General features: G+C 50.7%; 1 protein-coding gene across 1 annotated transcript; it reads left to right on the top strand.

Moving 5' to 3' along the window:
- Window positions 1-467: 467 nt before the first annotated feature.
- MRPS18A (mitochondrial ribosomal protein S18A) lies at window positions 468-16157 on the top strand (the record flags this gene model as incomplete). Its single annotated transcript, XM_079713553.1, has 6 exons — window positions 468-579; window positions 7583-7614; window positions 10052-10159; window positions 12545-12668; window positions 12900-12969; window positions 15744-16157. 6 exons carry the CDS (start codon window positions 468-470, stop codon window positions 15886-15888), a joined length of 591 nt encoding a protein of 196 aa, XP_079569679.1. The 3' UTR covers window positions 15889-16157.
- Window positions 16158-16534: the final 377 nt, after the last annotated feature.

The raw sequence follows: 16534 nt of genomic DNA, 5'->3' as shown, positions 1-16534 counted from the left end.
GGGGGGTGGGGTGGGGGTGGTATTAACTCTATCCCAGGTCTGCGAGATACCTGATGTTCCAGAACCATTGTTTCTAACCATTTCAACTGCTCTGGTACAGACTTAAGCCCAGCCTCAAGAAGCTGAAAATCCACATCTCACTTGAAGAGAAGAAAAAGTTTTAAAGAAATAGGGGCAGTGCATGTGATTTTACCGAAGAAGCCCGCCAGGGAACGAAAGCGACCTTGGGAACTTCGAGGACTGGCAGACAGGAGCTAAAGACCTTCCTAGACTCTCGGAACAAAGCACAGACTTCACACAACGCCGCACCGCTTTGCGAAAAGCGGGAGAGGTGAGGAAATGGAAGTAACGGACAAGAATAACGGAGCTAGAAGCCCACGGGACGCAAGCTTCCGGCCCACCACTGCGGCTGCGCGCGCGCCGTTCCGGAAGCGGAAGGGCACAAGAGGTCAGCGTTGGTTTTCAAGATGGTGGCCCTCAATGTGCTGGTGTCCGGCTGCGGACGGCTGCTCAGAGGGCTCCTGGCAGGCCAGGCCGCGGCCAGCCGGGCCCGGCCTCCAGCTCGCGGGTTCAGGGAAGGTGAGTCCTGGGTACTGGTGACCTCCCAGGGTTGAAGAGGAGAAGCGAAGGTTGCTTCCTTCTGCCCCCGTGCGCCCCTCCCTCCCTTTCCTTCGCGCGGTTCCGAAACGCCGGAGATGCTTGGGCTCCGGGAGTGCTTGCAGTTCCCTTCCAGACCCTGATGCTGTTACTTTGATCTCCCACCCATCGTGATTGTCCTCATGCGTGGGGACGGGGGTGGGGGGATGGAGATCGGAGAGAAAAGCCTACTTAGTTAGCAGGGGCAGAAGAGAAACCTGTCCCAGGGTTCAGGAAAATTTTTGGTTAGGGTCTGCATGTTAATTCTCCGTTCCGTATTAGCCGAATCGCCGCCTCCTTCATTAAAGAATTCCTGCGCCATCGGGGAAGGACATCTGGATAACCTCCCCCGGGCCTCCCTTTCCAGTTTCTCATCTGAAAATGCTGTAATCTCATGGCAGCTTTTTCTACCTGGGCCGCTAGTCTGAGAAGTGGAAGCTAAGGTGGAAAGACCATTGAACAGTTGAAACAGAGGCATATGCTGGATGGTGGCTTTGCTTTTCATTAACCTTAAGTCTGGAAAAGCAGCCTGATTCTAGTATTGCACCGAGAGCTTACTGAAGGCCAAGTGCTGTACTTCAAGCTGTTAAGGGATTCTGGAGAAAAAAAAATATAACCCTTTTCCTGAGAACTTAGGTTCTAATAAGATGATATGATACACTCCAATAAATGCAAGTTAGGTATTAGGTATTTACATGCGGAAGTACAGGGAGATTAGGTTACCGGCAACAGCAAACCGAATTGGAAGTTTTCATGAAGGGGGTGTGTCTTTAACAGGCTCATAAAAGGATGGAATCTGGCAGAGAGTGAAAAGGTCTTTCAGGACATAGTCTTTGTGCACTGCTGGAAGCAGGAAAGGATGAGTGATGTGCAATAGAAGTGAAATGGTTTTGTGTGTGTGTGAGTGTGTGTTTTTAAAATCTGGTGTAGTATTGACCAGCATATCCTTTAACTGAAGCTGAGAAGAATCCAGAGGAAAATAGTGATCATTTTTGCCAGGGGGACCATAAAAGTCCAAAAAGAAGAGCCTAATGAAGAGAGCATTGGATTTGTCTCAGAAAAGGTCTCTTTTTTTATCTTTCAAACAGCAATTTCAATAGAATGGCAGACAGGGAACCCAGTTTGGGGAAATGAGAGATAGTTCATGAAGAAATTAGGTGTGTTTGAAAAATTTAGCTATGAAGGGAAGATGGAACATTTGCTAGAAAGAACAACAACATCCAGATACTGCCTGGTTAGCACTAGATAAACTAATTCATTGATAAAGAAAGACAACAAAGAGGTGTCTTGGATAAGGTGTTTCATCTGTTCCCATGCTGCAAAATAGGCATATGCCCATAACATTTTTGAGGGCGTCTACCAAGTGTCAAACACTAACGGCTGCAATTTACTTACCCTTTATGAAATCAAAAGTTGAAAACAGTTTTTTGCTATGTCCCCAGAGGATAAGCAAGCGGAAGAGTTTTGATTTTTTACAAAGGAATATTTGAGATTAGAATTTTTCAGTTGGAGAGTTTGTGAAATGCTGGGCTGTATGATGAGATGGGTGTTTGAAGTCTTCCTTGCCATAAATACCTGGTAGCTTCTCTGTGTTACTGTCAGACCTAAAGGCTAAATAATTGAATTGATGTGATCTTACATGAAGGCATTACCATATTCTATATTTTTCTTGAGAACCACCTATCCCCAAAGCCTTTAAATGAAAAAAAAAAAACTTAATATTCTATCCATTATGTGTAAGGCTTAAAGAATTACACATAAAGCTAATTTTGACTGGTCCCAGCTGGTATATTTGACACACAAATAATATTGTACACATAGAATTTAAAGTCATGGAGAGGGGGCTTCCCTGGTGGCGCAGTGGTTGAGAGTCCGCCTGCCGATGCAGGGGACGCGGGTTCGTGCCCCGGTCCGGGAAGATCCCACATGCCACGGAGTGGCTGGGCCCGTGAGCCATGGCCGCTGAGCCTGTGCGTCCGGAGCCTGTGCTCCGCAACGGGAGAGGCCACAGCAGTGAGAGGCCCGTGAACCGCAAAAAATAAAAATAAAAATAAAAATAAAGTCATGGAGAGGAAGCTGGGTGTCTCGCTGAAAATATTCAAGCATTCTACTTTTCAGAGTATCAGATAGTACTTCCTTAATTTTAGTCAGAGTTCATGGGCACTCAACACCACTCCTCCTGCCTATAGAATCTCTCTATCCGAAGCAGTGATTCTCAATTGGGGGCAGTTTTGTCCCTCAGGGAACATTTGGCAATGTCCAGAGACATTTTTGGTTGTCACAGCTGGTGTTCATGGTATGTGGTGGGTAGAAGCCAGGGATGCTGCCAAGCATCTTCCAGTGCACAGGATAGCAGCCCTCCACAACAAAGAACCACCTGGCCTGAAATATTGATCCTGCTGCTGTTGAGAAAGCCTGGTCTAAAGTTTGACAGAGGGACACACAAAACCAAAAAAGATAATGACAGAAGAAGCAAGACTAAAGGAAGACAAAAATGGAAGTTGTGGTTTACTAAGTGCCTGCTGCAAACACTGTGCTAGGTTTTCCACGTACACTTATTCAGTCTTCTCAACAGTCCTTAAAGGTGAATATTACAGGCATTTTTACAAATGAGGAAATCTGGTCCAGAGGTGTTGGGTAGCTGCCCAATATCACACAGCTAGTAAGTAGTAGAGTTGGAAGAACAGCCAGCACTTTTCCCTCCAGTAACATCACCTTGGTATTCCATAGCAGGGCTTCCGCATGGTTCCCTCCCTTCCCTGAAAGCTCTTGTCAGTTAACTTGCTGGAGACCATTTAGTGTTCATGATTGACACTGTCAGACCTAGCAAAGGTTAGACCTTGTTCCTGCCGTGTCACTCTTAGAGCCCTTGTGAAGGAATGCATTTAAAACAAGAAAAGTAAACACATATGACTATCTGAATTAACGGTAATGATCTATCAGACCCTCAGAGCAGAGTGTGTTGAAATGAGTAAAGGCTGAAGGGAATTTTCTTCATCTTTTCCTAAGGGAGCTTTCTGGAGGACTTAGCATTTCAGACAAGGATATGCCTGGCAGGATGGGCATCCTTATAGGTAAAAGCTTTGAGAGAGGAGTGAGCAAATTGGGGCCTTTAAAGAATTCAAAAGGCATAGTCCAGGGACTTCCCTGGTGGCGCAGTGGTTAGGACTGTTCCAAGTGCAGGGGGCTCGGGTTCAATCCCTGGCTAGGGAACTAGATCTCGCATGCTGCAACCAAGAGTTCACATGCCACAACTAAGGAGCTGGCGAGCCGCAACTAAGGAGCCCGCCTGCCGCAACTAAAACCCAGCTCAACCAAATAAATAAATAAATATTAAAAAAAAAAAAAAAAGACGTAGTCCAGAGTAACCTAGTGGAAGGAGATTTTTATGTAGCAGTAAGACTCCTCACTTGAAGGATGGGACATTCCCTCAGAGGTCCAAGGGGAAAGGAAGGGGTAGGTGATGAGAGAATCAGAAAACTTTCGTGGCAGAATTAAAGATGAACAGAAGGGAGCAGAGCTTGAGCAAGGAAGGAGTCTGAGAAGAGTAGTCAGTGGCCATACTTAGCCAACATGCGCTGTACTCCCTGACCCTACATAAGACTGTTGGTGCTGCCGTTTAGCCACCTTGCCATTCGGTTACTCCGTCCCTTCATACTCTACTTGGGACTTGGTTTCCATGGATCCTTTCCAAGAAGAACCTTGGTCTCTGGGCACTTCCTGCAGCAGTGCCCTCCACTCCTCGTCTTTCCGCTCTCCTTACTTCCTCCTTTACTAAACAGCTGGGTCTTTATCCCGCTGCAGTTCACTGTGTCTGTGTTTATGTGGCCATCGAGGTCTTTTTCCATTCATTGCAATCTCACCTCGATGCTGTTTGCTCTAGACTTACAATTCAGTTATCTTGGACTCCATCCTAGGTGAGTATTTACTGAAGTACTCAAAGGACCTCTTTACGAGGCATGGACTTTGTTAGAGTGAGATTCCCTTGCTTGGTATAGTTCTCTTTTCTCCTCTAGGGCAAAGACTGTGTCTCCTAGTAGGCTGGAGCTCTCCACAGTGGGTGGAGCCCGGCTGTACACTCCATGGGTGCTCAGCAGATGTGTTGCCTCCTGTGGCACAGATTATTTGATGTGTATGAGAAGTGCCTATCTTAGAAGATTTTGGCCCTTAATTCTAGTTTAGGAAACTGCTTTGTATCTTTCCTTAGTTTACTTGATACAGCCGTATCTCGGAACACATGAGCAATTCCATCTTTTCCTAAACAAGTTTTCAGTTAGTGACTAACAGTTTTTTATTAGTCCAGCTTTTCTTATCCACCCCCACTTCTCTTGAATGGAGAGGAGGCCAGGAACAAATGGATCTCAGGTTTTGTTTGGTTTTGACATGTTTTTGTATGCATGCTGAAAAGCAATATTATTTTGATTCCTAACTCCTGTTTTCAGAGGCTTGAAATCTCCTAGGGCCTCTTCAGGCTCCGGTGGGCCCTCTGTCCCTGCACTGAGACACCGCCCTGACCAGTCTCTGTCGTGTAAGAGTTCTCCAGTCATTCCTTCTCATTTGACAAATTGTCTCTATTAGATAAGCATCTGCCTATTGTTTTACCCACTGACTTATAGTGAGATGATTCACTGGTTCAGAGTTGCTGTGTGGGGAGCTCATTAACAGTGGAGCTTGCTACGAGCTTTGATCTGTCTTCCAGGGTCCAGTGGGATGACTTCAGGGTTTGGTTCTTTGCCGGGAGTGATGTGTGTTTTGCTAGACTTGTTTACTTGATGGTTAGGACCCAAGTGCCTCCACCTAGAGGGGAAGCACATGTTTGTCCGCTTCATTTCAGGGCACTGTTCTCACTCTGACTCGAGTGGTACTGGAGTGGGTCTCTCCTTTTGTTTCCTATCAGGATTCTTAAAAACTCGCCCCCCACCTGTTGTTGCTCAGATTGGGTCACCCTCCGTCCCTCTTCCAACTTGGTTTTTGCAAATTTGCAAAGTTTCCAGGATGCCTGGCAGCCCTGCTGGGCTAGGGCTGCGTCCTCCTGCCTCCCTACTTTTGTAGGCTGACACAGTGCAGTGACCATCTCCCTGCAGCTGTGCTGGCCACCAGACTGAGTACCAGTTTCAGTCTCACCCACATCCCATTTAGGCTGGTCTCTGTTCGAAACAAGTAGATCTGTGTGGTGACACATTTTCTCCTAGGGAGAGAAACCTAGTTTGTCTTTGAATTGATTGGTATACAGTGTTCTCTGGAGAAAGCCTCGGGGCCTTTCTGGCCGTTGTTACTCCTTTGTGTGTGTGGAGTTGAAGTTGAGAGGCTCTCAGGTTGGTTGTTTGAAGTAATGAGTCTTTATGAATGGCCTTGCCCAGAAAACAAACGGGGGACAATTCCAGGCAATCTGTGTCCAGTTTGGTGTCAGTCACAGAGCTCAGTGATCACAGATGCTGCTGTGGGCCTCCAGGTGGGTTAGAATTGCCTCACTTTTTTTTCTTAGACATTTTCATTCTCTCTTTTTACTGTTTATTTTTTATTGCAAAGGCAGTACATGTTTATTTTAGAAACTTCAGAAAATCACCTCCTCCCATCCCTGAGGGAAAACCAGTATTACCATTTAGGTGCGTAGCTGTAGGGGTCTGTGAGCTTCCTGTAATCCACGTCTAATTGTGTGTACGCTTACAGATGTGTTTCCAGGGCAAGGTCCGTAACTTTCATTAGATTCACAAAGTTAACCTTAGGCTCTTTCTAATCTGTACTACTTCTTTCCTTGGCTAGGGCTGAGTAGAACTGATTGTGGTAGCCAAGCTACTGTTAAAATATGGTTTTACTATTTGGGGAGACAGTTTGCAGCCTACTATGTGCACTCATGTTTTCTGTTACAGTAGTTAGCAGTCAGAAGGGCATTATGAGAAGTATTTTGCTCCCTAGCCTTTATGGAGCATCTGCAGTATGCCAGTTCCTATGCTAAAAGCCATGGCTTCTTTCTCTAAAGAAACTGGGAGACCAAGGAGAATCTCCAAGAACTTTCTATTTGATTATATTTGCGGAATGTGGGTTATTAGCTTGGTTCTTCCTTTGGATATTGTTGAAGTTGTCTTTCTGCATCCTGGTTAAGTAAGAGGAAATATGTGCAGCCTGGCTTGCGTGCCTGTGTGCGTGCGACTTAATTGTCTTGCCCTCGGGTTCTCTTCTGACTGCCTCAGCTAAGAGCTGAGGGAGGCCCTCTAGTGTGGAACTGCAGCACTCTCTGCAGTTCTGCCTGGACCCCATATCTGCAGGCCCCTCATTCCCACCTCTCCCATCACCCCTCTCCGGTGTGGATAACAAAATGCACCCCTGCAGGGAGAGGAGAGGATTTGACTCACACAGCTGCCCTTGTACAGCTTTAACACAAGGCTCTCAGGATGTTTTAGGAGTGAACTGGTCTCATTACTTATCCACCGTGGGACCCCTGGAGCAGTGTTAGTTCAGTGTTGTATCTTAGATTGCAAACTCGTCAAGGTCAGGAACCATATTTGTCTGGTTCTCCTCATGAAGGAACATATGCGATGGGTATTTTTGAAGGTCTTTTAGCGGCTTCTGCCCACTTCCCACCCCCCACCTTCAACCCTCAACTCTTAGGCCATTGTTGCTAGCCACAGTAGGGCAAGGTCTTGCCAAGTACCTTGGATGGAACCAAGATGAATCTCAGCTTAGAAATGCAGAAACAGTGTGGAGACCCTTAATCCCAGACAGATGATATGACGCGGGCATCGGGGCTTGCCCCCACCCAGCCTCCAGGGCACAGAGCCTTGGCACTGGGAGGTGAACCCTGCACACTTCCTTTTCCAGGTCAGGGCTGTGGGAGAGTGCAGAGAGAGGGCTCCGTTTTTCTGCATGTGTAGAGTTTGAGCTGTTACTTGAAACTCCCTGTTCCTTATTAAATGGCTGACCTAGTTTTTCCCTTTTATCTCTGTAGTGGTGGAGATCCAAGCAGGGAAGACAACTATAGTAAGTATCGTCGAGTTGGCCACTTCTAACATCTTTAATGCTTGGAGCTGCCTGGCTGCTCCTCTGAGGGAGGGTGGGAGGCCCCAACTGGACTCCTGGCTTCAGGATCTGCTCCCTCTGTGACCATAAATCCCACAGTCTACTATTTTCAACCTGTATGTGAGAGTGTGGTTAATCAGGAACAGTTGCTGTGCCTGGACTAAGGCATCTGTTACTTGATTAAAGTGGCCCTTTGTATGACAAGAGCTCATAGGTATTTGCTGATATGTTCTTTGGCGGGTGATAAGTCAGTTTTCCAAAGGGGAAAACTAAGGTAATGACAAGACTAGAGAGAATAGACCCTGGGCGAGGAGCCTGGATCTTTCCTTTCTGCCTAGAATGACTAAGCTACTACTCTTTCAGTGATGTAGTTAGAAGGTGATGCTCTCTGGGCCCTGGGCTCATAGCTGGCACCCTGTCTTCTCTGTTGGTGATAAAGCTAGCACAGTTCTTCACCCACCTACTCCCCGCCTCCCTCACTGGGCCCATCTCACCTCCCTTCCTCTGGGAGTCATGGGGCCTAGATTATCCTATAATCCCTAAAAGACAACGTTGTTTTCACATGGCCTTCCACGCCTCCAAGAAATCCTCAACCACTCCACCGAGTTCCCAGAAGCCTCTGTAGCTTCCATGTCAACCAGGGATTTAACCCTTTGGCAGCCAGTCAAGATCAGTCCTCCCCAAGGCCTTCTTATCCCCAGGACAAGCCTTAGGGTTCCCTCTTTGGGTCTTCCCCAGAACACTCCCTCAGCCTTTTCACTGCTTAGCCTCACAACAGTTCCTTCTAGGGGGATCCCATTCCCTTAGGGCACCTTTTTTGGTTCCCTTATCTAAAGCCAAAACAAGTATTCACCCTTTAAACTCCATGCTGGTGGAGAGAAGCACATCTGGCTTTTGAGTGTGAAGAGTGTTTTTCCTGTGGGGCGTGAATTTGCTGTTTGTGGAATGAACACAGAAGTATGTGGCCCCATGAGAGCCCCTGGGGGAGGTAACCCAGCCATGCCTGGAGAGGCGCTGCCGTGGCTGACTTTGGGTATTACTCTCCAGGGTCTCACTTTCTTCATCAGTAAAATAAGATCATGATTCCGCCCTCACTAGGTTGTGGGGTTAAATGAGATGATACATGTGGACCATTATTAGCACAGAGTCAGGCCTACAGTGGGGAGTCGATAAGTGTTAGCTCTCCCCCACCAGGCCCACCTTGACCCCCTCCCAAGTCCTTCCATATACTTGCACATTTTCCCTAGCGCACCTCTCCCTTTCTGGCATAGCTGTGGTGGCCTTGGCAGAAGGGTAGTAACAGCACCCTGCACGGCCAAGCCTTGCTTCTGGCCCCCTTTGCCTTCTGCCAGTTCTTCCCTGGGGGACAGTGTTGCTTCCCTCCCAGAGTCTCTCAGACCTGTCCCAACATCACACAATCTGTGGCCTCAATCAGCAAGGCTTTCTAAACTCCCCTTCTTGAAATTGGAGCTGATGCCCAGATCATTGGTTTATTGAGCTTAGTAATTCCAAGGCTGTGTCACAGGATACAGCAGCCATGGAGGAGGTCACTTCACACGTGGCCTCAGCACGGTTTGAAAGGTGGCATCCAGAGTGATAAGAGGAGGAGGGCAGGGGAATGTATCCTCTCCTCTTTGTTTTTAGAGAGAGGGGGGAGGAGGAGAGCACACACAGTTGTCTGCTTGTATAGGCCTAGACCAGCCTTCTCAGCCTGGCACTGCTGGCGTTTTAGACTGGCTGGTTCTGTGTTGTGAGTGGGGGCTGTCCTGTGCATGTAGGGTGGTTAGCACCTTCCCTGCTAGAGGCCAGTAGCACTCCATCCCTCCGTGGGGATGATCAGAAATGTCTCAGACGTCTAGTGTCCCCTGGATCCTGTTTTTAGGCAACCCTGCCTGGTTGAGAACCACTGGCATAAACTTACCTCTGTCAGATAAAACTGGAAACTGCAGTTTCCTCTGAGAAGGACATGCAGCGTGGGAGGGAGACTTCCTTTGTACTCCACATCCCTGCACAGTTTGAAACTTTTTACCATGTGCATTTATTACTTTTTCCCAAAGGAGAGAGAGGGAGGCATAATGTTCTGGAGTTTTTGTCTTTTTGAGGAAGGAAAGGTAGCATTCAGCTGATACAGCAAACCCCTCCCTCTTGCCACCAGCATTAAGTTCAGTTTCTACTACCCTTGCAGACCATCAAACCCATCTCTGTGGCCACCCCAAGGTCCATTATCCAGCAGCTATGGAATCAGCACCACAATTCTGGCAGAGAGACCCGTTAGCTACTCGCGTGAGGCCCCCAGAGATGAAGTCTCACCAGCACTCCTACCACTCGGGGGGTTGTTTGAGGATGAGAGGCTCTGCACAGCCCTCTCCCTCACAGGCTCTCTTTCTCTGCCTCCTAGATTGAAGGCCGAATCACAGGGACTCCCAAGGAAAGTCCAAATCCCCCCAACCCCTCCGGCCAGTGCCCCATCTGCCGCTGGAACCTGAAACACAAGTACAACTATGAGGTGAGTCTGGGTACAGACACACATGTCTGCGCATCTTGGAGCTCGTGTTCCCCGTGGGCTTAAGCAGCATCTCAGTGAACCACCAAGACAGAAGCATTTTGTCCAGTTTTAAAAATGCTCAGGCTCCACCTCCAGATGATTCTGTTGGCCTGGGGTGGAGCCCAGCCATCATTATTTTTTAAAGCTCCCCAGGTGATTCTAATGTGCAGCGAGGGTGGAGAGTCACTGACTTAGTTCATGGTCTGGTTGTGGTTGATTCAGACCACCAGGGCGCTGGAGCCCCGTCTCATAGGGCTATGTTCCCAGGGGGGTGGAATCAGAATCTGAGCTTGGCTTTCCTCCTTTTATAATGAGGGCATCTCTGGAGAGTCCTTACTGTGATCTGGGGATACATCATTCTCTTTCCATATTGGAGCTACAAAGACCCCTGTTTGCTGTAGGTCTTCTAGAGCTGTTGTTTCACAGAGAGATGACAAGAGTGAACAACAATAGGTGAGTTGCACGGGGTGCTGCTCTGTGTGTAAGCACCTACGGGGCATAATTCACTTAATTTTCACAATATCCCTGTGAAGTAGGTACTGTTTTCATCCTTGTTTTACAGATGAGGAAATTCGAGGCATGAACTTGTTAATGAACAAGTTAATGAACTTGCCTCAGATCACCCAGCTAGTAAGTATCAGAGCTGGGACGCACACTCTGGGGCTACAAAACCCAGGCAGAGCCTACGATCCCAGCTAGTTCTCTATATCGTGTCTAGAGGTGGGGCGGGCCTGCGGGAAAGGACGCAGCCCTGGAGAAATCCATACTTGTCCTTCAACATTCTGTTGGTGACATTAAGCAACCCTGTTTTTAGGTTTCAGGTGATTCGGACTCTGGGCCAGTTTGACCTGCAGGTTGTCCCTATGCCCCTCTGTGGAATGGGATGACTAAGGGCAGAGATCCCGGTCAGGTGGTCAGAGCAGGAGAGGCCACATGTCCACGGGATCTGAACAGAATGACCCAACTAATCTCCTGGGCTGGGAGCCTTGGCTTCAGGCCACCCCGGGGTGGGGGTGGGGGTATTCTTTTGACCTGTCCCGGCCCTTCCGCTGATGGCCACCTGGAGTAACAGGGAACTTGCAGGCCACGGGACAGTGCTCTCAGCTTCTTGTGACATGGAAGTTAGTGGGGTCCTGGCCATACTTAGAATCCCAGCTGTGGATAGAGAGGTGAACTCCACACCTGCCTCATCACCATGGGGCACTCTTCCTACGAGCCATTTCCAGGAAATGGACTTGGCTCTGTTTATCAAGCAGAAGAAATCCACTCCCCTCCAAGGTAAAGGCTGAAGAAGTTGTTTTTCTTTTACCCCTTTCCGCTCAGGGCACCGCCACTTTGAGCTGCACAGAGCTGTCAGCCTTCTTGGCAGCCTGCAGTGGGGGCACTGGGGCTGTGAGACCAGTGTATTATCCCTGGATAATCCAATCCAAGTTCTTTTCATCAGATTCTGGAGATTACGGGGGTGGCAATTGGGGGCCTGGGTCCCCCGGGAGCTGTCCAGTGATTAAAACAAACCTGCCGTTATACGGCGAGGCACCTGCCAGGGCAGCAAGTCAGTTTGAGGACCAGGACCATGGAGACAGGCATGCCAGGCCCCTCCAAGTCGGGTGGGCGACTTTTCCTTAACCCTCTCAGCCATCCTGTGAGAGTTGGGAGGGGACGTGGTCTCTCTTGATTCTGATTCTTAATTCTTGACTCTCTCCTTGACTCATCCAAAGCAGTCTGATGGTTCAAAGGAAGCCCAAGAATCCATTTACATCTGGTTACAGGGGGCTTAGAAGATGTGGGATTTAACCTCGCAACCTGGCCCCATCCTCAGCTTGTTGCTGCCTGGGGCTTCAGAGGGCACGGCACAAGGTTGAGGGGCTCTGTGGGTCTTCTGGGCTGTGGCATGTAGACTCTGGGGGCGGAAATGGTACAGGTTTTCCCTGTTGTGCAGAAGTACATAACATACCCCCTACCTCACCCAAGGAGGAGAACACACCTTTCATCACCAGGAAAGATACCGTGGGTGCATGAAAGCTTGTTAACCTTCTTGAAGAGTTCCTGTTCTCTAACCTAGTCTATCGGAAGACTTATCTCATGGAGGAGCTGAGGACTCCTGGGGTTGGTAATGGGGTCAGGAAATCTTGCTAAGTTGGGATTGAACCTTTGTTAGGGTGGAGGTAGCAGGCCTGCGTGCAGAGCTCTGTGAGGAGGGAGTGGCCTCAGGTCTGTTCCGGGGGAGCCTCAGCCTCTTGCAGTGCCAGGGTACAGCAGCCTCCCCTGGAGGCCACTCGGCCCTGGCTCCCCAGCAGCAAGTGCCCGTCCAGAGGACCCTCATCTCCTGTTTTCCGTTTCCACTAGGATGTTCTGCTGCTCAGTCAGTTCATCCGGCCACACGGGGGCATGCTGCCCCGAAGGGTCACAGGCCTGTGCCAGGAAGAGCACCGCAAGATTGAGGAGTGTGTGAAGATGGCCCACCGAGCAGGTAGAAAGCACCTTGGGCTAAGAGGGGCAGAAGAAGGCTGTGGGCACCATTTCCACCCTCCAGCTGCCCCGTGTTCCAGCCCCTCCTGAAAGGGCAATGGGTATCCAGAGGCTTCATTATACTCACCCCCTAGTGCCAACCTCCTACCCCCTTGGGCTTTCCCTCCAGCCCCCAAGAGCTGCACAGGGAGCTGCAGAGACCATCCCCTTAAATGCTTTTCTCTCCACTCAGGTCTGCTCCCAAATCACAGGCCTAAGCTTCCCGAAGGATTTGTTCCAAAGAGCAAACCCCGACTCAATAGGTAAGCAAACCTGGGCTGGGGAGGCTCTCTCCTGGAGCTCGTCCCACAGTTCAGGAAAGCTGGAGCATTCTGTCCCTTCCAGCCTAAGCACCCACCCCATCAGTCCGACCACTGTGCACGCCTCTGTTACCCTCCCCTGCCGGCCTCAGCCTCTTTCCTTGTCCCTCCCCAGTAGGGCACTTAGCACAGGGGTAAGAAGGGTAAGAAGGTCGTTCTTCTTGTGCTAATGTGCTTATCTTCTGTTTATGACATCATACTGGGTTGCTATGGGAATGTCAGAGCACTTCTGCAAACTTTCAGTAATAGCACTGGGGTTATTAAAGGGCAAAATGAGGCCTTAGAAATAGAAATGGGGAGGCTCTCCGGGTCAGGGCCACTGTACATAGCTGCGCAAATCGTACACTGCAAAACTTTAAGGCAGCATCCAGGTAGACTAGATTGAATGGTTCTCCCTAGAGTTGTGCAGTTAACAACCTGCACAGCTGCACATGGCATCCCATGAGGTCCTGAGGTTTTATAGAGGAGGAGAGCAAGTCCCCTAGGTCCTAGAATCAGTCAGTCTGCCTTTCAGGTGGCCCCCTCTGGTGTAGATATAGATTCCTGTCTAACACTTAAACAGCTGTCTCTGACATTACCACACCCACATACTCCTAGAACTATAATACCCCCTTGTTGAGAGTAGATCCAGGTCTGTAAAATCGATGTTGGTATTTCTTCTTGTTCTCCCGTATTGTGTCAATAGACCCCTTGCCTTCAGCCTGTCCCGCTGCCACTGGAATTGTACTCTGTGGTTAAAGCAAAGCAAGATACCCCACCCCCAGCAAATCTCCTAGGCTGATCCCCAACAGAACCCAGGCATGGAGGATGAGAGGCCAGGCAGATACTAGCCATGGATTGCTGGGCTGGGGGTGCAGGGCCAGAGCTGGGTCTTCACTGACGCCTCGCCAACACCCTGGCCCCTTGCCCATCTCCACCTGCACCTCCCACACTGCTAGCTGGGCCATGTGCCAGCAGCCCCGGAGGAACGGGACATAGTAACCTCTTCCTGTCTTTCCCAAATGTGCTGTGGACCTTTCGGGGGTTGAGCCCACCCCTACTCTGACTTGTTAAGAGACAGCAGCAGGCCTAAGGACACAATCCATCCTTCCCTCGGGCCTTTGAAGCAAAGCCAGGCTCCCTCCCATATATCCGGTGTCCTTTAACGTGACACAGGATTGATGATGCGTGGGGGCTCTTGGGTTGCAAAGGCCACCCTGGGGAGGAGAGGGAGTCCTGGCTACATGGGAGGCTGATTCCTTACAAGGGACTTTATGATTCCATCCAGAGGTCCTTGAGCTGCCATGCACCAGCCCAGGCTGTGCCGGGCCCCAGGGAGCCATGCGTCCTCCTTCCCCGCTCCTTCAGGAGAGGTAGGAGGAAGGAACCTTGGTTCTTCTTAGAGCTGGAGTGTTCCCAGAGAACCGTCGGAGGCCCTCAGCCCCCTCCCCTGCCAGCTGGCTGCTCCTTGTGGCACAAGCATCAGGCCCAGGGCCAGCTGAATCCCAGCTTCCCTGGGGTCTCCAGGGGGGGAGGGGCAGGGGGCCTTTAGGGCAGCAACTATGGAGAGCCTGGTGAGCCTCGGGATCTGGGGTCTTCAAACCCAAGGAGCACCCCTTTGGGGGAGGCTGCTCCCACACCCCACCTCTTCACCCACCCTTCTGAAGCCTGGGAAATGCCAGCACAGGGGCCTGCCAGGTCCCAGCACCACCATAGGCATCCCTGGGCCCAGCCCACTGCACAGAGGCCCCCCTGCTGGGGCACTGACAGCCACAGTGGACATGGGGAAGCCCTCTCCTGCCGGCCTACCTCGCACGTGGCATGGGGCCAATACCACCCACAGCTTTTACTTCCTCACAAAGCTCAGAGCAGAAGACATAGGTCCAGGGGAGCTCAGTTGAAATGTACAAATCAGCAGTCATTTTTTCACTCTTAGCTAAAAATTTTCAGCCATGGTTATTAATTTTTTTAATTAAAACCTCTTATTTGAGGGTCTCTAGAGGCGGCTGGGTTGAGCCCTAACCTAGTGTGGAAGCAGGGGAGGATCCTGGCCTTTGCCATGGCTGAGCTTTCAGGACGAAGGGTGGGCCTCTCTGGACGGGATCCAAGTTTCGTTCTGGACGGAGTAAACCCCAGTCCCAGCCGGCATGAGCCACTTTTCCGGGAACTATCAGGGCCCTGCTGCCATCCCCAAAGGAGGCAAAAGGACTATGGGTGGCAGCCATCTTTCCCCACCCCCACCCCCTCCTACTTCCAAGAACCTTCCTGGCCCCCATCATGGGTTGGGTGAGGGGCAGGGATCCTCTACGAGTTATGGCTGCCTAGGCTTGTTCCCTGAAGGCTGGGGTGGCAGAGTGAGCCAAGTGGGGGAGAGGGAAGGATTCCTCCAGGCCCTTACATCAGCCTCTCCTCTCCCCGTGACTGGGCCACAGAGGGATGATCTGCTCTCTGAGCAGCCTCTTCCTCCACCTCCTCCCCCAGCAAATGCACACAAACACTGACGACTCATAAAGATCCAGGAAGCGTGTGGCCTTGTGCTGCCTGACCCTGGCCACACACACCTGCGGCAACAGGAGTCCAGCCCATCTGTTTACAGCATACTCAGCAGTTGGTCCCAGGAAAAGCCCTTCTCCTCAAGAAAGGAAAACTGGTGAAAGGGTTTGGTTGGCCAAGCGTGGCTTGGGCCTGAGGAGGCCATGCCCACGGTCCCACAGCCGCCTCTCGTCCTCGCTCCACAGGTACCTCACCCGCTGGTCTCCCCGCTCCGTCAAGCCCATCTACAACAAAGGCCACCGCTGGAACAAGGTGCGCATGGCCGTGGGGTCCCCCCTCCTGAAGGACAACGTCTCCTACGCGAGCAGGCCTTTGGTGCTGTATCACTGACTGAGATCAGGGCCTCCCGAGAGCCGGCCCTGAGCTCATCCTGCACTCCCGCCCCATCCCACCAGGGTGGCCTGGCTCCTCCAACGTGGATGGCACAAGGGCTAGCAGGTCCAACACCAGTGCCCTGGGCCTGCTCTGCAACAGAGCTGGGCGCTGGGTGCAGATGGGGCAGTAGAGTCCCCAGGCAGCTGCTGTGGTCTCGTGACTGGCCTGGGCTCATTGCTGGTGGACAGGAGCTTTGCCCACAGGAATGTTATAAACCAGCTTGTACTCACCCACCGGGTGTGCGCCCACTGCTTGGGAAGTGCGGGGGGCTCGGCCCGTTTCCGGCCAGTTACTGAGCATTGAGTCACTGATCTCTTGTGATGGGCCACGTGAATGCAACAGGGGAGTTCACGGGCCAAACAGGTTCCCTTCCTCTCTATTGACAGCTGTTAGCTTTTTGGCCAGGGGGGCTGCAAGGAGGAGGTAAGTTAGGCTGCCTGGCCCATGTGCAGCTCTCATCTGAGTCCAAGAAGCTGCCCTCCTCAGAGGGCTCCTGGCTGTCACCTCCCCCCGCCATTTCCTCCCACCATTCTCTCTCGTTAGCACATTCCAACCCTCCGCCACTTGCTCTATTTAAGCTGGGCCTCTCCTCAGCCTGGAC

This window comes from Hyperoodon ampullatus, assembly GCF_949752795.1.
Source record: "Hyperoodon ampullatus genome assembly, chromosome: 10".
Lineage (NCBI taxonomy): Eukaryota > Metazoa > Chordata > Mammalia > Artiodactyla > Ziphiidae > Hyperoodon > Hyperoodon ampullatus.
Note: the sequence above shows the minus strand (reverse complement) of the source record. Positions and strands in the feature narration are given on the sequence as shown.